General features: G+C 43.4%; 1 protein-coding gene across 1 annotated transcript in view; it reads right to left on the minus strand.

Annotated features, from left to right (window-relative positions):
- scai (suppressor of cancer cell invasion) overlaps nucleotides 1–24,462 on the minus strand; it is a 192,397-nt gene that overhangs the window by 20,767 nt on the left and 147,168 nt on the right. The window contains exons 13-14 of the mRNA XM_043720180.1: nucleotides 14,426–14,525; nucleotides 13,635–13,716 (exon numbers count right to left, since the gene is read on the minus strand). Coding sequence (XP_043576115.1) covers nucleotides 13,635–13,716; nucleotides 14,426–14,525 — 182 coding nt within the window. The remainder of the gene's footprint in view (nucleotides 1–13,634; nucleotides 13,717–14,425; nucleotides 14,526–24,462) is intronic.

Here is a 24,462-nt window from a genome sequence, read left to right on the forward strand (position 1 = left end):
AGGAATTGGGTATTTATCCAGCTGTGAGAAACAGTTGACCATTTATTTAAAATCCCCACAAAGGTGAACTGAGCTGTCAGGCTTCACAAATCGGTGTGGTGAGTGCTGCCCATTCCACAAAATGGACTGGTTTGATGATTCCTTCACTTTCCTGCCTCCTGATTTCTACCTCTACTTGTTCCCGTAAAGCAAATAGCACTGCAGAATTGTGGAATTGCTTTCTGGTCAACATGTATAGTCACCTTGGCTTCTTTTCCTAATTCCTCCAACTCCGCTGCATCTGCTCCCAGGAGGAGCAATTCCACTCCAGAACATCCTAAATGGCTTCCTACTTCAAGGACCACAATTTCCTCTCCCACGTGGTCAACAATGCCCTCCAGCGCATCTCCCCGACTTCCCGCACCTCCGTTCTTGAACCACACTTCTCCAACGGCAACAAGTGTGGAACACTCCTGGTCCTCACCTTCCACCCTACTAATCTCAAGATACAATGCATCATCCTTCACCATTTCCACCACCTACAGTCAGACTACAACACCAGAGATATATTTCCCTCCCCACCCCTTTTAGCATTCCGCAGTGACCTCTGTACCTACCTCGTTAGGTCCACGCCTCCTCCACCAATCCAACTTCCACTCCCGGCACCTTTGCTTACCACCGTAACACCTGCGCCCACACTTCCCTTCTCACCTCCGTCCAAGGCCCCAAAGGATCTTTCCACATTCGGCAGAGATTTTCCTGCACATCCAAGCACCTTATCTACTGAGTCCGTTGCTCTCATTGTGGTCTCCTGTTTGGGGAGGAAGTACGCCAACTTGTGGAACGTTTCAGAGAACATCTCCAGGACATATACAACAAACAACCCCACCGGCCTGTGGCTGACCACTTCAACATCCCCTCCCACTCCACCAAGGACATGCAAGTCCTGGGCATCCCCCACCGCCAAATCCTAGCCACCCAACGACTAGAGGAAGCACACTCATCTTCCGCCTTGAGACCCTCCATGGGTCAATGTCGATTTCACCAGTTTCTTCAACTCCCCTCTCCCCACCTTATCCAAGATCCAACCCTCTTAACTCGGCACTGCTCTTTTTAACTGTCCGACCTGTCCACCTTCCTTCTCGCCTACACACTCCACACTGTGCTTTGACCTATCACCATCACACCCCACCTTACACATTCCAGCTACCTTCACCCCAGCCTCAACCACACCCCCCTTCCATTTATCTCTCAGCCCCCTTACTCCCCTCCTCCACATTCCTGATGAAGAGCTTATGCTCGAAACATCAATCCTCCTGGTCCTCGGATGCTGCCTGACCTGTTGTGTTTTTCCAGCACCACACTTTTGACAACCACAGATGGCAGACATCCCAGAGTGTGCACTCTTCTGGATACTGCCCTATAAGTTCTCTTACTCAAGTCAGGCCTCATAGGATTCCTTTGCTGTCTCAAGTCCGCATACCAGCAGCAACTACAACTACAAAGAACATTTTAGCCACTTGGCCAGGGCTCGGCTATGTTTTGGGGCTTTGGTGTTGGATGAACCAGGTTCCCTCTGCTCAGGATATGTCCTGCGTGAGGCTTTGCAATTGCCTACACTCAAGTGGTGTTCCCCAAGTTCAGTTGGGCAGGTGAGGGTGTCCACTTCCATTGGGATGGCATGTAGCTCACATGCTCCGCTTGCCGCATTTTTTAATGACAAAGCCAGTTATAGTGTCTGTTTGAAGTCAAGTTGGACTTCAGCTAGTAGGTTCTCTTGCATGATTAGACTACTTACAGTGTGGAAACAGGCCCTTCGGCCCAACAAGTCCACACCGACCCGCCGAAGCGAACCCCGCCCAGACCCATTCCCCTACATTTACCCCTGCACTTAACACTACGGGCAATTTTAGCATAGCCAATTCACCTAACTTGCACATTTTTGGACTGTGGGAGGAAATCGGAGCACCCGGAGGAAACCCACGCAGACACAGGGAGAATGTGCAAATTCCACACAGTCAGTCGCCTGAGGCGGGAATTGAACCCGGGTCTCTGGCGCTGTGAGGCAGCAGTGCTAACCACTGTGCCACCGTGCCACCCACTCATCATGTGGGTTACATAATTAATCCCACATACCACATGGTGTCTCAGCATCTCATTCAGGATTAACCCAAATTCACATGCCATTGTCTTACCCTTGTCAAAAATCCTGATACTGATTCCCCTGGTTCTCAAACAACCGAATATAACTGATAGCCTCCTCTAATTCTGAGGCACTATTTGGGTAGTAATATTCCTTAACTAAATCCATCAACTCTTGAAAGGTTTTAGTATCTGGTGTCTCAGAGAAAGTTAGGCTCCTAATAATTGAAAATGCTATGAGTCTGCCAGCAGTCAGAAAGATTACTCATTGTTTTTCTTTTATCACAATAGTTTTTGCATGGAAAAAAAAACACGTTTTCCACATACTGGGGCCGGTCTTTGTCGGCAGGATCGACCGAGTAAAGTTTCCCAAATAAATGCATGATGCCAGAAATGCTTACCCAACTCAAAGACTACGAGTGCAAGTGAATTTTCTTCAGGGGCATACTGTTTTCTCTCGTCACCACTTAAATAATTGCACAGAGGCTGGTATCCCATCACCACGTCATCCTTTATTTATATATGCACAGTACTTGGCTTCTGAACAGCCAGCTCAAAGCCATTCCCTATAACAAGGAAATTCTGTGAATCTCTTGTTTATATCTGTTGGCCAGGGCTCCCTGATTGGCCCAGGTCGACAACCCCAATCAAAGATCTCATAGTCAATGATATCCTCCTGGCCCACATTACAATCACTATGATATGTAACTTCTGTTATATATAGCAGCATCATGCTATGTGCTCAACCAAAAATCTTAAATTGGTTGCTCCACTCCTTTGGGAGCAGCAAGGAGAGACGGAGAGAGGAGCAGGGGCTGCCGGGTGGTAAGTGAATGCTTTAAAAACTTTGTGAATAGGCGGAGCACATGCTGAGCAGGAGCGGACACGAGACTGCTGAGTAAGTAAAGTAATATATTTGGGCGGTTGCGTTATCCAAAACATTACTTAGGTAGTGTCTGCCACCCATCCTCCTCCTGTAACCAAATAAAAAGGTTGTGTGTGCAGATTGGTAAGGAAATTATTTTTTTTATTCTTTATTTTTCAATAGTCTCTTTGGGAAATTAAAATAGTGAGAATAGCAGTTGGGACAGTTGAATGTTCCTCCTGTAGAATGTGGGAGGTAAGGGTCACCACTAGTGTCCCTGCTGACTTCATCTGTGGTAAGTGCAACCAACTCCAGCTCCTTGAAAACGGCGTTAGGGAACTGGAGCTGGAGATGGATGAACTTTGGATCATTCGGGAGGCAGAGGGATTTATTGAGAGGAGTTACAGGGAGGTAGTCACACCTCAGGTAAAAAAGGCAGATGGGTGACAGTCAGGGGATGGAAAGGGAACTGGCAGACAGTGCAGGGATCCCCTGCGGCTGTTCCTCTCAATAACAAGTATACTTTTTTGGGGGGGGGGGGGGGGGGGGGGGGGGGGAGAAAGAGGTAGGGGAGAGAACGACTTACCAGGGGTAAACCATGGGATACAGTTCTCTAGCATAGAGTCTGTCTCTGTTGCTCAGAGGGGAAGGGGTTTGGGGGGGGTCTGTAGAGGAGCAGGGCATTAATCACTGGGGACTCCATAGTTAGGGGTACAGATATGACGTTCAGTGGGAATGAGAGACACTCACAGTTGGCATGTTGCCTCCCAGCTGCCAGGGTTCATTATGTCTCGGATCATGTTTTCGGGATACTCAAGGGGGAGGGGGAGCAGCACCAAGTCATGGTCCACATACGCACTAATGACATAGGTAGGAAAAGGGATGTGAATTTAAGGCAGAAATTCAGGGAGCTAGTGTGGAAGCTTAGAGCTAAAACAAAACAGTTGTTATTTCTGGTTGTTACCCCTGCCATGTGCTAACGAAGCGAAGAATAGAGAGACAGAGGAACTGAATGAGTGGCTACAGGAATGGTGCAGGAGTGATGGTTTTGGATACCTGGATAATTGTGGCTTACTCTGGGGTAGGTGGGACCTCCACAAACAGGATGATCTACACCTGAACCAGAGGAGTACCAATATCCTGGGTGGAGGGGGAATAGTTTGCTAATGCCCTTCGGGAGGATTTAAATTAATTCAGCAGTGGGGTAGGTACCTGAATTGTAGCACCAGGAGGTTGAGAGTAGTGAGGTCAGAAACATGGTTTTAAAGTCACAAGAGTACACCGGCAAGCAGGTAGGTGGTTCGAACTGCGTCTACTTCAACACCAGGTGCATCCAAAAAAGGTGGGTGAACTTGCAGCATGGATTAGTACTTGGGACTTTGATGTTGTGACCATTTCAGAGACATGGATAGAGCAGGGACTGGAATGGTTATTGCAGGTTCTGGAATTTAGATGTTTCAGTAAAAACACAGACACTGGTAAAAAGAGGGGGAGGTGTGGCTTTGTTAGCCAAGGTTAGTATTATGGTGGCAGAAAGGATGTTTGAGGACTCGTCTACTGACATAGTATGGGCCGAGGTTAGAAACAGGAAAGGGGAGCTTTCTATAGGCCTCTGAATAGTTCCAGAGATGTAGAGGAAAGGATAGCAAAGATGATTTAGGATAGGAGCGAGTGTAACAGGGTAGTTGTTATGGGGGACTTTAACTTTCCAAATATTGAGTGGAAATGCTATAATTTGAGTACTTTAGCTGGGTCAGTTTTTGTCTAATGTGGGCAGGAGGGTTTCCTGATAGAGTATGTAGACAGGTCAACAAGGGGCGAGGCCACATTGGATTTGGTACTGGGTAATGAACCCGGCCAGGTGTTAGATTTGGAGGAGGGGGGGTTGAACACTTTGATGATAGTGAGCACAAATTGATTATGTTCACTTTAACACTGTCACAGGTATATGTCACAGAACAAGAGTTATAACTGGGGGAAAGGCAATTTTGATGCAATTAGGCAAGATTTAGGATGCATAGGATAAGGAAGGAAACTGCAGGGGATGGACACAATTGAAATGTGGAGCTTATTCAAGGAAAAGTTACTGTGTGTCTTTGATACATATGTACCTGTCAGGCAGGGAGGAAGTAGTCGAGCGAGAGAGATGTGGCTTTCTAAAGAAGTTGAATCTCTTGACAAGAGGAAAAAGAAGGCTTATGTTAGGATGAGACATGAAGGCTCATTTAGGGTGCTTGAGAGTTAAAATCTAGCCAGGAAAGACCTCAAGGGAGAATTAAGAAGGGCCAGGATGGGACCTGAGAAGTCACTGGCAGATAGGATCAAAGAAAACCCTAAAGCTTTCTACAGTTTTATCAGGACTAAAAGAATGATAGAGTAAGATTAGAGCCATTGAAAGAAAGTGAGGGCTGCAGATGCTGGAGATCAGAGCTGAAAATGTGTTGCTGGAAAAGCGCAGCAGGTCAGGCAGCATCCAAGGAACAGGAGAATCGACGTTTCGGGCATAAGCCCTTGGATGCTGCCTGACCTGCTGCGCTTTTCCAGCAACACATTTTCAGCTAAGATTAGAGCCAATCAAGGACAGTAGTGGGAAGTTGTGCGTAGAATCCGAGGAGATAGGAGAAGCACTAAATGAATATTTTTCATCAGTATTCATGCAAGAAAAAGACAATGTTGTCGAGGAGAATACAGATATTAGACTAGACAGGATTGAGGTTCATGAGTAGGTGGTGTTAGCAATTCTGGAAAGTGTGAAAATAGATAAGTCCCCTGAGCTGGATGAGATTTAACGTAGTATTCTCTGGGAAGCTAGGGAAGAGATTGCAGAAACTTTGGCTTTGATCTTTATGTCGTCATTGTCTGCAGGAATAGTACCAGAAGACTGGAGGATAGCAAATGTTATCCCCTTGTTCAAGAAGGGGAGTAGAGACAAAACTGGTAATTATATACCAGTCAGCCTTACTTCATTTGTGGTTAAAGTGTTGGAAAAGGTTCAGAAGAGATCAGATTTATCATCTAGAAAGGAATAAGTTGATCAGGAATCATCAACACGGTTTTATGAAACGTAGTTTGTGCCTCAAACCTTTTTGAGTTCTTTGAGAAGGTGATCAAACAGCTGGATGAGGATAAAGCAATTGATGTGATGTATATGGATTTCAATAAGGGGTTTGATAAGGTTCCCCATGGTAGGTTATTGCACAAAATATGGAGGCATGGGATTGAGGGTGATTTAGCAGTTTGGATCAGAACTTGGCTAGCTGAAAGAAGACAGAGGGTATTGGTTGATGGGAAATATTAATCCTGGAGTTCAGTTACTAGTGGTGTACTGCAAGGATCTGTTTGGGGCCACTGCTGTTTGTGATTTTTATAAATGACCTGGATGCGGGCATAGAAGGATGGGTTGGTAAATTCACGTATGACACTAAGGTCGGTGGAGTTGTGGATAATGGCAAGGATGTTGCAGGTTACAGAGGGACATAGATAACTGCAGAGCTGGGCTAAGAGGTGGCAAATGGAGTTTAATGCAGAAAAGTGTGAGGTGATTCACTTTGGAAGGAGCAACAGGAATAAAGAGTACTGGACTAATGGTAAGATTCTTGGCAGTGTGGATGAGCAGAGAGATCGGTGTCCATGTACATAAATCCCTGAAAGTTTGCCACCCAGGTTGATTGGATTGTTAAGAAGGCATACGGTATGTTAGCTTTTATTGGTGGAGGCATTGCGTTTCGGAGCCATGAGGTCATGTTGCAGCTGTACAAAACTCTGGTGCGGCTGCACTTGGAGCATTGCGTACAGTTCTGGTCCCCGCATTATAGGAAGGATGTGGAAGCTTTGGAAAGGGTTAGAGGAGATTTACTAGGATGTTGCCTGGTATGGAGGGAAGGTCTTAGGAGAAAAGGAGGGACTTGTGGCTATTTTCATTAGAGAGAAAAAGGTTGACAGGTTTCTTAATAGAGACAAACAAGATAAATTGAGGGGTTAGATAGGGTGGACAGTGAGAACCTTTTTCCTCAGATGGCAATGGCCAGCACGAGGGGACATTGCTTTAAACTGAGGGGTGATAGATATAGGACAGATGTCAAAGGTAGATCCTTTACTCAGAGTAGTAGGGGTGTGGAACACCCTGTCTGCAACAGTTAAAAATCACACAACACCAGGTTATAGTCCAACAGGTTTAATTGGAAGCACACTAGCTTTCGGAGCGACGCTCCTTCATCAGGTGATTGTGGAGGGCTCGATCGTAACACAGAATTTATAGCAACAGTGGTAGACTCGCCAACTTCAAAGGCATTTAAACGGTCATTGGATAAACATGTGGATGAAAATGGAGTAGTGTAGGATAGATAGGCTTCAGATTGGTTCCACAGGTTGGTGCAACATCAAAAGCTGAAGAGCCTGAACTGTGCTGTAATGTTCTATGTCAGCTTGATTCCATGCACTAACAGGTTTATCCAGCAAATGATGTTCAAGTGCCAAATCACTTCTAATGTTGACACTGCTATGAGATTTGCAAGGGCAGGCTGGTTAGATATGGTCATTACTTTGCTTGTTGCAAACAGCCAAAAGGGATGTATTGTTTGATATAATCCACTCGTCTTTGAGATGTACAGCCTCCATCCCTAGAATCACACCAGCACTGAAATTCATTTGTGACACCATTAATTTTTATGATCAGCACAATGTCTTTTTGGTTTGAAAGCAGCATTCTGTTAGTGATGAATGTGACATGTATCTCAGCTGCAGAGTAGCAGTACGAAATGGCTAACTTAACCTGTTGCTCAAATATTTGAGGTACCTTACCCTTAAGCTTTGACAAATGCTTTTAATTATTATAAACTGGGAAACAATATGGCATAATGTATTTATAACGCTATTTTTACTTCTAAGAACAACACCATACCAATTAAGATTAATAAGTTTAAAGCTTTCAGTCAGTCATAATTGTCCTATATGAAATACATTTATGCATTCTCCACTAGGTCCTTAGTGGGCACAGCACAAGCATGAAATTATTTAGAAGCAATATTAATATGGTTAAATTTGGTTATAGCATATGATTTGTTGGTGCAAAAGCCAAAACATTTCAAGATTAGCTCTTCATTTCAGGCTAAGGCTGAAGCATATTTTTTTGTTTCTCTCCATCCCACTGTATCTTTGTGTTGTGGCATCTTTCCACCTTGTAAATGATTGAGTGGATCAGCACAGGGCAAAGTGTCTTAAGCACTGCCTGGTGAGGCATGGGAGTACCACTGCAGTTTCTGTCACACTTGCTGCAAAATAGGTTGAGAAGGAATACTAGTTGAAGTTTGCTTTTTCCTCGCCCCTTCAAAAACCTTTTCAAACAGTTAGTCTCCAGATGTCCTGGCAATCCATAAATGTCTTCAAAGTTTTACTGTCAATGTCCACCACCTTTATCTCTCATTTTCAGATATCCTTAAGGCAGAAGTATATACCCCGATGTAGTGACCATTTAACTGTATATAAGGCCTATAAGTATACGACTGTCATCCATCTAATAAATGTGGCAAAGTGAACAGGAGACATTGTTGGCGCACGAGCGTTCAATACAGACATTTGGCAGCTAAAATAAAGTTATTGCACTTCCAAGCTCTAACATTTGCACTTTAATTACTAAAGTTTGGCAAATGAAGAAACTTGCAATAATAATACTGACAATATGAATACTTAAACAAATATTCAGAGGTAGGTTGCTAATAATACATTAATCTGACCATACAAAGTTTATCAACACAGTCAAGCACCAGAGGCAGCTAATGTGGTTGAAGTACCAAATGAAACAACAAAAAATAAAGAATGGATAGTCTTTTAAATGCATCGGAATTTTCAAAACACCACCCTAATTAAAACACCACGACTAATCACAAAGTGCAGTTTTGAAATACATACACTGACAATCAAATGCTACTTTTGCCTTTAAGAAAATGTGTTTCTATGCATTTCCATTAATGGTTTAATCAATCATTGTTTATTGGATGATTTTGAAGATTGTAACTTATTTTCCTAATCAACTTGTTATTACACATCTCTGGAACAGGTGGGACTTGAACCTGAGCCTCCCAGTCCAGGATAGGAAACCCACCGCTACACACAAGATGGCGCCCTGGTGCACCGTTCCTGGAGATACTGCATAGAACAAAGAACATTACAGCACAGTACATGTCCTTTGACCTGTAGAACCAATCTGAAGTCTATCTATCCTCAGCATTCCATTTTCATCCATATGTTTATCCAATGGCAATTTAAATGCCCTTGAAGCTGGCGAGTCCACTACTGCCGCAGGCAGGGCGTTCCACGCCCCTACTACTCTCTCAGTAAAGAAACTACCTCTATATCTGTCCTATATCTATCACCCCTCAATTTAAAACTAGGTCTCCTCATGCTAGGCATTGCCATTCGAGGAAAAAGGCTCTCCCTGTCCATCCTATCGAATTCTCTGATTATTAATTGTCAATTAAGTCACCTCTCAACCTTCTTCTCTCTAATGTAAACAGCCTCAAGTCCCTTAACCATTCCTCATAAGACCTTCCCGTCACATCAGGCAATTTCCTTGTGAATCTCCTCTGAACCCTCTCCAAAGCCTCCTCCACATCCTTCCCATAAAGCAGTGACCAGAACTGTACGTAATGCTCCAAGTGCGACTGCACCAGAGTTTTGTACAGCTGCTGCATGACCTCATGGCTCCGAAACTCAATCCCTCTACCAATAAAAGCTAACATACCGTATGACCTCTTAACAACCCTATCAACTTGGGTGGCAACTTTCAGAGATCTATGTATATGGACACAGAGATCTCTCTGCTCATCCACACTGCCAAAAATCTTACCATTAGCCCAATACTCTTTATTCCTATTACTCCTTCAAAAGTGAATCACCTCACACTTTTCTGCACTAAACTCCATTTGCCACCTCTCAGCCCAGCTCTGCAGCTTACTTATGTCCCTCTGTAACCAGCAAAATCCTTTGGCACAATCCACAACTCCGCCAACCTTAATGTCATCCACAAATTTACTAACCCATCCTTCTAGCCCGCATCCAGGTCATTTATAAAAATTACAAACAGCAGTGGCCCAAAACAGATCCAGTACCAAGCGGATGGAGCAGACACAGCGAGCCCATGTTCCAAAACTCAATTTCATATATGGTCCCTAAATAAGGATGTACCAGAAAGATTTATGACATGGACAGAGAGCATTTACTGTGTCTTGATTTAGAAGCTGGGTCAAAACAGAATGGCAAGACACTCAATTGTTGGTCTTTTATTTACATTCAGTAATGAAGAAATCCTGTAAACCACAAAAAGAGAGTTTACGTTGTTACTTCAATTCAGATTTATACAAATTACTAACTCTCTGTACATATGATTAAAGCTTGCACAATTTATTGGTTCCCAGAGAAGCAACTGAGGTAAAGATTCTGGGATAGATAGTTAGCTTCACTGAGGGGAACTAGCATGGTGAGCACCCAGAAGCAGATAGACAGTCACCCATGTGGGACTCAGAATTACCCAGATACCCAAAATCCATCTTCACCCCCAATGAAACCTGTGCTGTACAGGGCAGGATGATCTCTGAGAGCTTCGTGCTCCTCAGAGATACAATCACCTATGCGCAGGAGAGATGGGGATGCACATCATGCCTCATTAACCTGGACGAGGAGACGACCTTTGACTGAATGCCGCACACCTACATGTGGATGTGCTCTCCAAAATGGGCTTTGGGGATGGAATATGCAATTGGATCTGACTGGCCTACACCAACATCAATAGCTCAGATTCAATCAATGGTGGGGTGAGGTTGGGGTGGGGGGGGGCGAGGGTTCAGAACGTTTCTGTTCGGATCCAGAATCAGGCATGGCTGCCATTCTCTCTCCTGCCTTACTTGTGTGTTGTGTAAAGCCTCTTGCTGGGTCCATCAGGAAGGATGCAAGCCTGAAAGGGATGACTATTCCAAGTAGCAGATGCCAACTGGTCAAAGCCTCCTTGTATGTGATGACTTCACCATTTACTGCTTGGATCCACTGTTAGTACCCAGACACATGAGCATCTACAACCAGTTCGAACTGGTCTCAGGAGCCAAGTTAAATCAAGGCAGAAATGAGGCCATGTTCTTTGGTAACTGGGCTTACTGATCCTTTATTCCCCCCCACCCCGGCCTCACCATCAGGACAGATTTCCTGAAGGTGTTGGGAATATGGTTCAGATGGGCTGGAATACGAGCAAAATCTTGGTAGGAGCACATTGTCAGGGTGAGGCAGAAACTGAGCTTTTGGGAGCAAGCTTCCCTTTCCATTGCAGGTGGGAAACCTGGCCATCAGGTCAGAGAACCCCTCTATTGTTGTAGATGGTGCAGGTCTGGCCCATTCCCAGAACCTGCGCTGTTGCAGTCACCTAAACCATCTTCCACCTCAGCTGGAGGTCTAAAATGGACCATGTTTGCAGGTGCACCACACACAAAGCTCTTGGTGATGATGGGGGAAGGACGAGTGAGTGAAACGTACCCAGCATTGTCATAATCCTGATGGCCACCTTTGTGTGTGGCTGCACCATGCTGTGCGTAGACCCTCGGTGTTAAGAAGAATGGGTCTGGTGTCATTGCTGCATAATGCTCCAAGTAGCTGGACTGTTTTGTATCACCTGTCTTGATGGAGAAATTTGCAAGGCAAAACACTTTTGACCACAAGTCCATCAGGAAACAGTCATTACACACGATCCTCAAGACCGTGAGGAAAAAGGATTGTGGTGGGTTGTTCCCTGAGAAGGCAGTCAAAATCATTTGGCAAAATGTCTCATCGCCAGAACTTGCCAACAAGCACCAAGACATAGCTTGGCTGTTGGCGAGAAGGGCACTGTCCGTCAGATCCGATATGTATGCCTGGACTCTCTGCGCATAGCATGCTGGTCTCAAAGCAGCTGTGGGGGTGTAGAGTTTGTCACATATCTGCTGGAATGATTCTTTGCAAAGGAAGTCTGGAGAGAGACGCTGTGGTTTTTATTGAGGTTCATCCCGAGCAGCTCTGCGACACAGGACTCTGTGCTCTACAAGCTGTTCCCCAGGATGCTCACCGAGACAAACATCAACTGTGCCTGAAGGACCATCAATTCTATGAAAGATGCTCTTTGCGCTGCCTGAAACTTGTTGGTCTTCCAGATCAAGGAGTTGACCTCGACTAAATATTGTCGGCTGGCACACTCCAAGACCCAGGACTATTGCTGAGGGACGGATTAAAGCTTGGGACAGCAGCTACCAAGGCGCAATGGGAATGACCACTATCTACAGCCTTTCTGCCAAAGTTAAATAGGAGTTTGTTCAATTATCTGGCCCTGCCGGTGCCTCAAATACATGTAAATATAATCTTGTATAAGAAATGCCTTGCGTTTGGTTTTCCTCTGCATGTAAAGATTGTACAGAATCGAACTGCTCTACTGACTATGTTTTATACAAAGGTTTTTTAATGCATAAAGTATATTTTTGAAATAAAAAGAAAGGAGCAGCAAAGTGGAGAGGTCCCAGAAGCAGTCAGACTGGCAGTAGACCTGCTTCAACAAAACAAAATTATGATACTGCTAGAGAGTGGGATGGTAACTAGTGGTTATTTCTCTGGATATTGAGGGAAATTAAGACTTTAAACCATGAACTCTGCCTTCCAATTTTTTCCCACAGCCCTGCCTTTCGCTGTCCCAACTGTTGGATTTTCTTGGGCTTGTTTTCAGCAGAGCTGACTATATTCTACTACTAGCATCCACTCCAGACCTCTTTTCCTTCTTTATGACGAATATCTTGCCCTCTACCTTTGATTCTGCAGCATCTTGATTTCTTACCTCCTATACCCTGTAATCTTCCCAGACCTTCCCTTCTGTTCCACTTGCACTTCCCCATTTTTTTTTCTCCGCAGTATAAACCTATCACTTTTCCACCCCTCTCTCCAGTTCTGAAGAAATGTTATCTTGGACTCAACATTAGTTCTGCTTTTGCTCTCTACAGCTGCCAGATCTGCTCAGTTTCTCCAGCACTTGATTTTGATTCCAGTTTTCCAGCATCGGTGGTATTTTGCTTTTGTGACAAAATAAATTCTAAAGAGAATGCAGCAACAGAGTGGGTATATGTGCATATGTTATTTAAGGCGGTAGTGCAGGTTGAGAAACAAAAAGGTTAATATGACACCCTAGCTTTTATAAATAAAAGCATCAAGTACTGAAAGAAAGTAACAATAAAACTGCGTGGAACATTATTTTGACCTACTGTGTTTAATTCTGGGCGCCACACTGTAGGAAGGATCAGAAGTTATTAGGAAGGCTGCAGAAAATATTTGTGAGAGTTGTTCCATGCAGTAGGAATAACTTTACAGATAAACAGAATCAGAATGGATATGGATAGACTAGATATGAAAAAAAGTGTTCCACTGGTGGAAAAATCAAGAACCAGATGACACCAATTTAAATTGAACAGTGAAAAGAAGTAATGGCAACAAAAAAACCTTCTGTATCCAGCAAATATTTCTGGAATGCACTGCCTGAGAGTGTGGTGAAGGCAGATTCAACTGTGGCTTTCTAAGATAATCAGAGAATTATATGTGAAAACAAATATAAATTGCACAACAGGGTAATTATGGGTAAGTGATTTTAGCTTACCTTATATGCTATGCTATTTGAAGAGTCCACAATTAGAAACAATGGTTTTCGTGTGAAAGGGAAAAAATCACCAGGATGAAGACTAAAGAGGAAGAAACAAACAGAAGAGTCACACTTTCCGAAAGCAGATATTGCCAAGAATTTATTCCTTTTATAATTAATAGGCAGTTGTGCAGTTGAAACCAAAGGCAGTTAAAGCACTAACATGGCAGAAATATTCAAAATAAATTTAGTTCAATGTAAAAGACTCAATTAAAGGTTAAACTATTTAGTTACTACACCATGTAATCCAGTTTAAGTTTAACTCTGAAGAAAAAGGATTAACGAAGCACTAGATATATGTTTTCTACGAACAAAATTTTGCAACTAGAATGATTGTTAATCTACAAATCATCAAATTGTCCATGGACAGATCATCAGAAAAGGTATATCGTGTTTGAAGTATTGAAACATAGCTGATACTTCTACAAAAAAAAATATGATAACTCTTCAGCAGTGGGAACCACCTCAAGAAAATAGAAGAAGAAGATAAAGTTGGGAAAAATAGACAGTAGAGAAATGTAGAATTTTCAGTGATTAAATCATGATGGTACATTAATTGGAAAATCTTTTTTTTTTCCAGAAATACACTCATTACATCGTCACTCGAGTTCTTTTGGACTATTTCCATGTATCTCTATTACAATAGAACTTTGTTAAATTTACAGAGATTAACATGTTGAACATATCTGCTGTAAGAGATTTCAAATGCTTTAGTCCTTAATACTTGTAATAAAACTGGACAGACATACCAATGCATTTCTTTAAATGAACTGTTGCGTTTTTGCATTACTTCCATGCTTCCTGCATCACGATTATTGTTGGTCAGCACCCCACCAAAATCATATGGACCTAAACAGGAAAATAAATATTTAAATGAGATTTCATTTTACCTTCTGGTTTATTCTTAGCTGGGATTGGTGAAACCACTCATTATTGTCAGTAAACTGTTCCTTTAGCTTTTGATTATCACAACATTTTGAAAAAAAACATACATGAGTTTAATAATTATACAATTAATCACTTATTGTAGGAACACCCAGGGATATTCAGCAGGTACCTCTCCAGATTGTAAACATCCTATAGCCCTTAGATCTCTAGACTTTATTTACTCCATATTGTCAGTTGTGCTTTAAATGTCAAGGTACTAAACTCTGGAATTGCCTCCAAAAACCTCTCCAGTTCTCTACCTCCCTCCTCGTCCTTCAAGGCATGCCTTAAAATATCAATGTTCAACCAAGCCTTTCGTAATAGCTCTATGTTTGTGAGAGTCAATTTTTTGTTTGATAATGCTTTTCTTAAACAACAGTGGAAAAAGGTTATTCATTCATTAGAATCATTACAGTGTAGAAGCAGGCCATTTAGCCCATCAAGTCTATACTGATTGTCTGATCTTATCCCTGTTACCCTGCATTTCCCATGGCTAATCTACCTAACCTGCAAATGTTTGGACTGCAGGAGGAACTGGAGCAACTAGGGGAAACCCACACAGGGTCCCGGGCATTATGAGGCAGCAGCTAACCAGTGAGTCATTAGGAATGAGTAAATTACACTGGAGATTTTTTAATCAAATGTCCTTGAAATAATATTCATAAAATGTACACTGCAATCTGTATTTTAAAATCTTAATTATGCTGGAAAAATAATTAACCTATTATACCTTTTGATTTGAACATGGCAAGTGCAAGATTATACATTCCAGTTTAACACAATCAGAAGTCACGACGAATATTCAACCTATCATGCTTGTGCTGGCTGCAATAACCCCTTGTGAAAGCTGTCCAATTTGAATCCATACACCACATTTATGCTGAAGTTCTTCTTCAAATATACGCAAAACTTTAAAAATCCTAATGAGATCTGAATCCACCACACAATTCAATAAATAAGTTGCATATTTTAACATCATTTCATAATCAGCGATATTATTTAAGTTAAACGCAGATAAAAATTGCTATCTCGTTCATTAAAATTCATTTTACAAATTACTCATTAAAAACGTATTACAAATTCTCTCCAATACATCTGATTGTGTTCTAACAATCCTGACAAAGAATTCCACAGTTACGTAAATATAATAAACAATTTGCACTTGGAGCATTACGTACAGTTCTGGTCACTGCAATATAGCATAATACTTTTTGTGGGCCTTAAATTGTATCTAGTGTATAGATGAAAATACTATTTGGGTGGTTAGAATCTGGATCTCACTGTTTGTGAGGGGGTAGAGACAGAAATCCTCAAAACATTTAAGTAGCTAAAAGTCTGCGAGAGGATTTGTAGCTCGGGTGTTCGTTGTTGTGGTTCTGTTCGCCGAGCTGGGACTTTGTGTTGCAGACATTTCGTCCCCTGTCTAGGTGACATCCTCAGTGCTTGGGAGCCTCCTGTGTAGCACTTCTGTGATCCTTCCTCCGGCATTTGTAGTGGTTTGAATCTGCCGCTTCCGGTTGTCAGTTCCAGCTGTCACTGACAACCGGAAGCGGCAGATTCAAACCACTACAAATGCCGGAGGAAGGATCACAGAAGCGCTACACAGGAGGGCTCCCAAGCACTGAGGATGTCACCTAGACAGGGGATGAAACGTCTGCAACACAAATTCCCAGCGAACAGAACCACAACATTTAAGTAGCATTTAGATGTGCACTTGTGGCGGCCATGGCATTTAAGGCTATGGGCCAAGTGATGGAAAATAGAATTAGAATAGAATAGTTAGCTACTTGTTTTTGACCAGTGCAAAATCAATGGGCTGAAGGGCATTTTCTGTACTGTAGACCTCTAACTCTATAAATCTAAGAACAGATCAAGATATTCTTTAAAATGTTTTCAGTTATAGTTTTTATTTGTAATCCTTCTATTTCACTGAACTCAGTGGAATTTATTTTTTTTCTGAACACATTTGAAAGTAAAGTCACCACTGAGAGAAGACTGGTTGTGGTTTAACCATCTTAGGTGAGGGGACAGGTTGAGAAGGGGAGTCCGTCAGGGTAACCTCAGCCAGCGCAAGAATTGGACCACACTGTTGGCAGTACTCTGCATCACAAACCAACAGAACACTCAACTGAGCTAACCAATCCCACTCTAAACGTATTAAGGTATACACCAGTGTGCAGGAAGAAACTATTTTGCTACACAGCTCTAATATCAGTTTTGTAGTTGTGAATAGCAGACATCTCGACAAATTCTCTCCCCACTATCAGGTATTCCTGAATGTAAAATGCAAAACATAAGGTTTCTTTTATTTAGATTTTCAAAATCTGCTCTAAGCTTACTGTCAATACTAATGAATATGACTTTTAGTCTAAGTGCCAGACTGCTCATTTGACATTGCTAGCCTATTCGTCAATATACCATGCAAAAAAGTCAAGGATAATTGCACATAGCATTATATCATGGCTATCTAGATCTTTCACTATTGTATGATTCAGCTAATGAACTCAGCAATTTGTGCTGTTGAGTTCAGTTTTCACAGTGCCAATATACTCAAATATATCATGTGTGATTCCCCTGTTCAAGAAGGGGAGTAGGGACAATCCTGGTAATTATAGACCAGTAAGCCTTACTTCAGTTGTTGGTAAAATGTTGGAAAAGGTTATAAGAGATAGGATTTATAATCATCTAGAAAATAATAATTTGATTAGGGATAGTCAGCACAGTTTTGTGAAGGGTAGGTCGTGTCTCACAAACCTTATTGAGTTCTTTGAGAAGGTGACCAAACAGGTAGATGAGAGTAAACCGGTTGATGTGGTGTATATAGATTTCAGCAAGGCATTCGATAAGGTTCCCCACAGTAGGCTCTTGTACAAAATGCAGAGGAATGGGATTGTGGGAGATATAGCAGTTTGGATCAGTAATTGGCTTGCTGAAAGAAGACAGAAGGTGGTGATTGATGAGAAATGTTCATCCTGGAGTCCAGTTGCCAGTGGTGTACCGCAAGGGTCGGTGTTGGGTCCACTGCTGTTTGTCATTTTTATAAACGACCTGGATGAGGGCGTAGAAGGGTGGGTTAGTAAATTTGCAGATGACACCAAGGTTGGTGGAGTTGTGGATAGTGAAGAAGGATGTTGTAGGTTACAGAGAGACATAGATAAGCTGCAGAGCTGGGCTGATAGGTGGCAAACGGCGTTTAATGCGGACAAGTGTGAGGTGATTCACTTTGGTCGGAGTAACCGGAATGCAAAGTACTGGGCTAATAGTAAGATTCTTGGTAGCGTAGATGAGCAGAGAGATCTCGGTGTCCAGGTACACAGATCCTTGAAAGTTGCCACCCAGGATGACAGGGTTGTTAATAAGGCATACAGTGTTTTAGCTTTTATTAATAGAGGGATCGAGTTCCAGAACCATGAGGTTATGCTGCAGCTGTACAAAACTCTGGTGTTGGTGCACTTTGAGTATTGCGTACAGTTCTGGTCACCGCATTATAAGAAGGATGTGGAAGCTTTGGAAAGGGTTCAGAGGAGATCTACTAGGATGTTGGCTGGTATGGAGGGGAGGTCTTACAAGGAAAGGCTGAGGGACTTGAGGCTGTTTACGTTAGAGAGAAGGTGGTTGAGAGGTGACTTAATAGAGACATATAAGATAATCAGAGGGTTAGATAGGGTGGACAGGGAGAGCCTCTTTCCAAGAATGGTTACGGCGAGCACGAGGGGGCATGGCTTTAAATTGAGGGGTGATAGATATAGGACAGATGTCAGAGGTAGTTTCTTTACACAGAGAGTATTAAGGGTATGGAATGCTTTGCCTGCAACGGTAGTAGATTCGCCAACTTTAAGTATATTTAAGTCATCATTGGACAAGCACATGGAGTAGTGTAGGTTAGATGGGCTCCAGATTGGTATGACAGGTCGGCGCAACATCGAGGGCCGAAGAGCCTGCACTGCGTTGTAATATTCTATAAACTTATGAACAGATTTAGGACATGCTTTCAGTCCTGAAAATTTGAAGGATAAGAAGTCTCAAGGATTGGTGCAACAAATGAAATTAGCTGTTTCATGTTACTGCTGTGTAGTCATAACATGAGTGGTGTTTTCCACTAAGGTTGTTGCATTTAAGCCAAAGAGATAAGCCTATCACACAAACAAGTAATATGGTATGTGAAATTGAGTGTGATGACAGGTCTGTAGGCCAAACCTTCCAAAGAATAGTTATTTCAGAAATAATCCTGATTATGGAAAGATTCACACTGACAATCAATTTTAAATTGTCAGTTGGGCTTGCAATATGGTGCACAAGTGCGCTGGAAGCTATGTATACAAGTACACATTGCACCAGTTTCAACTCAACGGAATAGGCGACAGCTTATGTTTCATTCAGACTCCACCTGCTAGTTTAAAATTTTAACCAAGCTTAACAATTAATTGCCACTCATCATCTGTTGCATTCCTTCATGGCAAAGCGTTTACCAGAGTCCAACTGTTCAAGAATCAGCACCCTCTTCTAACAGCGTAAACTATGTTTTCCCTTTACATTGCTATTTCTTGCAAAATGTCCTAATGAGTACAAGACAAAACATGCCTTTTTCAGCAATATTTAACTTCCTTTTTTGGGCATATACTACACCATAAAACTAGCTAAGAAAGACTAAGGAGGAAAGAAGAAAAAAGTCCAAACTAAACATCTTAAACAATTTGGAAAAACTGTTATAATCTATAGGACTATTCAGTCAGTCTAAATTCCTAGCTTGGGACCACGTGCAACAATGTTAAATTCAAAATTCTTCATAATTGAGTTTGCAATTTAGATTGAAGAGGAAATGAAGAAGAATTCTTTATTTCAGGGGATGTGAGCTTTGCTGGTTGGGCCAGCATTTATTGCCTATGATGTTGGCAAGCTGTCTTCTTGAACCACTACAGTCCATTTGGTGTACATACCCCACAATGCAGTTAGAGTGGCAGTTTTCGGACAATCAAGGAAGGGGAATATAGTTCCATATCAGATAGTGAAAAACTGGAGGGGGATCATGCATGAGGCGGTGTTACAATGCATCTGCTGCCCTTGTACTTTTAGATGGAAATGGTCATGAATTTGGAACATACTAGAGGGACTGAATGCTTAAGGGTGCAGTGCCAACCAAGTGGGATGCTTTGTCCTGGATGGTGTCAAACTTTGAGTGTTGCTGGAGATCAACTCATCCAGGCAACTGGAGAGTATTCCATCACATTTCTGATATGTGTCTTGTAGTTGGTGGACAGGCTTTGGGAGAATCAGATGAGTTACCTACTGCAGGATTCCTCACCTCCGACCTGCTCTTGCAACCAAAGTTGGGGTTGTGACTATAAGCAAAGCAAGTAGGGAGATCCAGAATGTCGAACAGGTTTGCGATTCGACTGATTGTAGCACTCTCTGGTACCAAGAGTCATTCAAGCGGAGGAAGAAAAGAAATATACTTGTAATTGGGGATAGGGTAGTCAGGGGAATAGACAACTGTTCTCTGTGGTCAGGACTGAGAGTCCAGTGGCTGTTGCCTATCTAGTGCCCAGGTTCAGGATATTTCATCAGTGCCACAGAGGAACTTGGAAGAGGGGATAAAGATCCAATTGTTGTGGTCCACGAAGGTAACAATGACTTCACCTCCCATACCATCTACAACCTCATCACCTCTGGGGATCTCCCATCCACAGCTTCCAACCTCATCATCCACGAACCCCGCAGCACCTGATTCTACCTCCAACTGAAGGGTTAGAAACTCGACTTCCCCAGTAAACCCATTGTCTCAGCCTGCTCCTGCTCCACTGAACTTATCTCTGCATACCTCGACACCATCCTGTCCCCTAGTCCAGGAACTCCCCACCTACGTTCAGGATACCGCTCACGCACTTCACCTTCTCCAAGACTTTCATTTCTCTGGTCCCCTGCGCCTTATCTTCACTATGGACATCAAGTCTCTGTACACATCTATCCACCATGCGAAGCCCTCCAAGCCCTCCGTTTTTTCCTCTCATGCCATCCCAACCAGCACTCTTCCAGTCACACACTCATCAGGTGGAGCGTAAACTGGTCCTCGTCCTTAACAACTTCTCCTTTTAATCTGCCCACTTCCTCCAAACCAAACGGATAGCCATGGGCATCCAGATGGGCCCAGCTATGCTTGACTCTTGGTCGGGTATGTGAAACAGTCCATCTTCTACAGTTATGCCGATACCATCCCCCCACCTTTTCCTCTGCTTCACTGATGACTGCATCTGCGCTACCTCGTGCTCCCACAAGGAGGTTGAACAGTTCATCAACTTCATTAACAACTTTCACCCTGATCTCAAATTCACCTGGACCATCTTGGACACGTCCCTCCACTTGGACACATCCCTCCCCTTCCTGGACCTGTCCATTTCCCACAGACTCCCACAGTTACCTGGACTTCGCCTCCAGTAAAAGCTCCATCCCTTATTCTCAACTCCTCCGCCTCTGCCACATCTGTTCCCAGGATGAACAATTCCACCACAGAAAATCCCAAATAGCCTCCTTCTGTAAAGACTGCAATTTCCCCTCCAGCACATCACCTCCACTTCTCACACCTCTGCCCTTGAACCCCATCCCTCCCATTGCAACAAGTCCAAGGACAGACCCCCCTGGTCCTCATCTTCCACCCCACCAACCTCCATATACATTGCATCATCCTCTGCCACTTCTGCCACCTACAAACAGACCCCACCACTAGGAATACATTTCCCTCCCCATCCCTATCAGTGTTTCAGAGAGACCATTCACTCCCGACTCCCTTGTCAGATCCATGCCCCTCACCAGCCTCACCACTCCCAGCACCTTCCCCTGCCACCACAGGAACTGCAAAGCCTGCGCCCACACCTCCCCCCATCTCCGTCCAAGGCCCAAAAGGATCCTTCCACATCTAACAGTAATTTACCTAAACCTCCACTAATGTCATCTCCCATATCCATTGCACCCAATGTGATCTCCTCTACATCGGGGAGACAGGACGCCAACTTGCGGATCATTTCAAAGAACATCTCTGGGATGCCTGCATCAACTAACCCCTCTGCCCCATGGCTGAACACTTCAACTCTCCTCCCACTCCAACTAAGACATGCAGGTCCGGGGCCTCCACCATCATCGAACCCTAACCACCCGACACCTGTCGGATTTCAACAGTTTCCTCATGTCCTCTCTCCCCACCTTATCCCAGTCCGAAGCCTCAAACTCAGCACTGCCCTCTTGACCTGTCCATCGTCTTTCCCATCTATACGCTCCACCCTCCTTTCCGACCTATTGCCTTCTCCCCCACCTTCATCTACCTATTGGATTCTCAGCTGCCCACCCCCATCCCCACACCACCCATCCATTTATCTCTGAGCCCCCCCGTCGACAAGCTTCATTGCTGAAGAAGGGCTTACACCTCAAACGTGGATTCTCCTGCTCCTCTGATGCTGCCGGACCTGCTGTGCTTTACCAGCAGCACACTCTTGACTCAGTATGTAGACAGGCCAACAAGGGTCGAGGCCACATTAGATTTGGTACTGGCTAAAGAACCCAGCCAGGTGTTACATCTGGAGGTAAGTGAGCACTTTGGTGATAGTGACCATAATTTGGTTACATTTACTTTAGTGATGGAAAGGGATAGGTATATACCACAGGGCAAGAATTATAACTGGGGGAAAAGGCAATTATGATGCGATTAGGCAACATTTAGGATGCATAGGATGGGAAAGGAAACTGCAGAGGATGGGCACAATTGAAATGTGCACACTGTTCGAAGAACAGCTACTGCATGTCCTTGATAAGTATCTACCTGTCAGGCAGGGAGGAAGTAGTCGAGCGTGGGAACTGTGGTTTACTAAGAAGTTGAAGTTCTTGTCAAGAGGAAGGAGGCTCATATAAATAGGAGACATGAATGCTTAGTTAGGACACTTAAGAGTTAGACGCAAACCAGGAAGGACTGAAAGAGAGAGCTAAGAAGAGCCAGGAGGGGACATGAGAAGTCTTTGGCAGGTAGGATCAAGAAAAGCTTTCTCTAGGTATATCAGGAATAAAATTCGGGCTTGTTAAGGCCAGTAGTGGGAAGTTTTGCATGGAGTCCAAAGAGATAGGACAGGCCCTAAATTGATATTTTTCGTCAATATCCGCACAGGAAAAAGACACCATTGTCGAGGAGAATACTGAGATACAGGCTATTAGACGAGATGGGATTGAGGTTCATAAGGAGGTGGTGTTAGCAATTCTGGAAAGTATGAAAATGGATACTGCGCTGGATGGGAATTGTCCTAGTATTGTCTGGGAAGCTAGGGAGGAGATTGCAGAAACTTTGGCATTGATCTTTATGTTGTCATTGTTTACAGGAATAGTGCCAGAAGACTGGAGGATAGCAAATGTTGTCCCCTTGTTCAAGGGGAGTAGAGACAACCTTGGTAATTATAGATCAGTAAGCCTTACTTCAGTTGTGGGGAAAGTGTTGGAAAGGATTATAAGAGATAGGATTTATAATTACCTAGAAAGGAATAATTTGATTAGAGATAGTCAACGTGATTTTGTGAAGGGTAGGTCGTGCCTCACAAACCTTATTGAGTTCTTCGAGGAGGTGACCAAACAGGTGAATGAGGGTAAAGCGGTTGATGTGCTGTATATGAATTTCAGTAAAGCTTTTGATAAGTTTCCCCACAGAGGCATGGGAGTGAGGGTGATTTAACTGTTTGGATCAGAAATTGGCTAGCTGAAAGACGACAGAGGGTGGTGATTGATGGAAAATGTTCATCCTGGAGTTCAGTTACTTGTGGTGTACCACAAGGATCTGTTCTGGGGCCACTGCTACTTGTCATTTTTATAAGTGACCTAGATGAGAGTGTAGAAGGATGGACTAGTGAATTTGCAGTTGACAAAAGTTGGTGGAGTTGTGGACAGTGCAGAAGGATGTTGCAGGTTACAGAGGAACATAGATAAGCTGCTGGGCTGGGCTGAGAGATGGCAAATGGAGTTTAATGTGGAGAAGTACGAGGTAATTCACTTTGGAAGGAGTAACAGGAATGCAGAGTACTGGGCTAAGGGTAAGATTCTTGGTAGTGCGGATGAGCAAAGGGATCTCAATGTCCATTGCATAAATCCCTGAGAGTTGCTACCCAGGTTGATAGGGTGAATAAGGAGGTGAACCATGTGTTAGCTTTTATTGGTAGAGGGATTGGCTTTCGGAACCATGAGGTCTCATTGCAACTGTACAAAATTCTGGTGTGGCCACACTTGAGTATTGAATACAGTACTGGTCACTGCATTATACGAAGGACGTAGAAGCACTGAAAGGGTGTAGAGGAAATCTACCAGAATGTTGCCTGGAATGGAGGGAAGGTCTTATGAGGAAAGGCAGACGAACTTGACGCTGTTTTCGTTAGAAAGAAGAAGGTTAAGAGGTGACTTAAAAGAGATATACAAGACACTCAGAGGATTGGATAAGGTGGACAATGAGAGCCTTATTACTCAGATGGTGATGGCTAGCACGAGGGGACAATGCTTTAAACCAAGGGGTGACAGATATAACACAGATGTCAGAGGTAGGTTCTTTACTGGGAGAGTAGCAAGGGCGTGTAATGCCCTGTATACAACAGTAGTAGACTTGCCAACTTTAAGGGCATTTAAACGGTAATTGGATAAATATATGGATGATAATGGAATAGTGTAAGTTAAATGGGCTTCAGGTTGTTGCGCCAACCTGTGAAACATCAAGGGCCAAAGGGCCTGTACTGTGCTGTATTGTTCTATATTTCAAAGCTTCCTACAAAATCACCTGATAACATCTTGCTTTGTTTTAGACCTTGCTGGGGCTGTTTTGAACAATGACTTACTTGGAGAGATGCTG

The sequence above is a fragment of the Chiloscyllium plagiosum genome, chromosome 30, assembly GCF_004010195.1.
Source record: "Chiloscyllium plagiosum isolate BGI_BamShark_2017 chromosome 30, ASM401019v2, whole genome shotgun sequence".
In the NCBI taxonomy this organism is placed as follows: Eukaryota; Metazoa; Chordata; class Chondrichthyes; order Orectolobiformes; family Hemiscylliidae; genus Chiloscyllium; species Chiloscyllium plagiosum.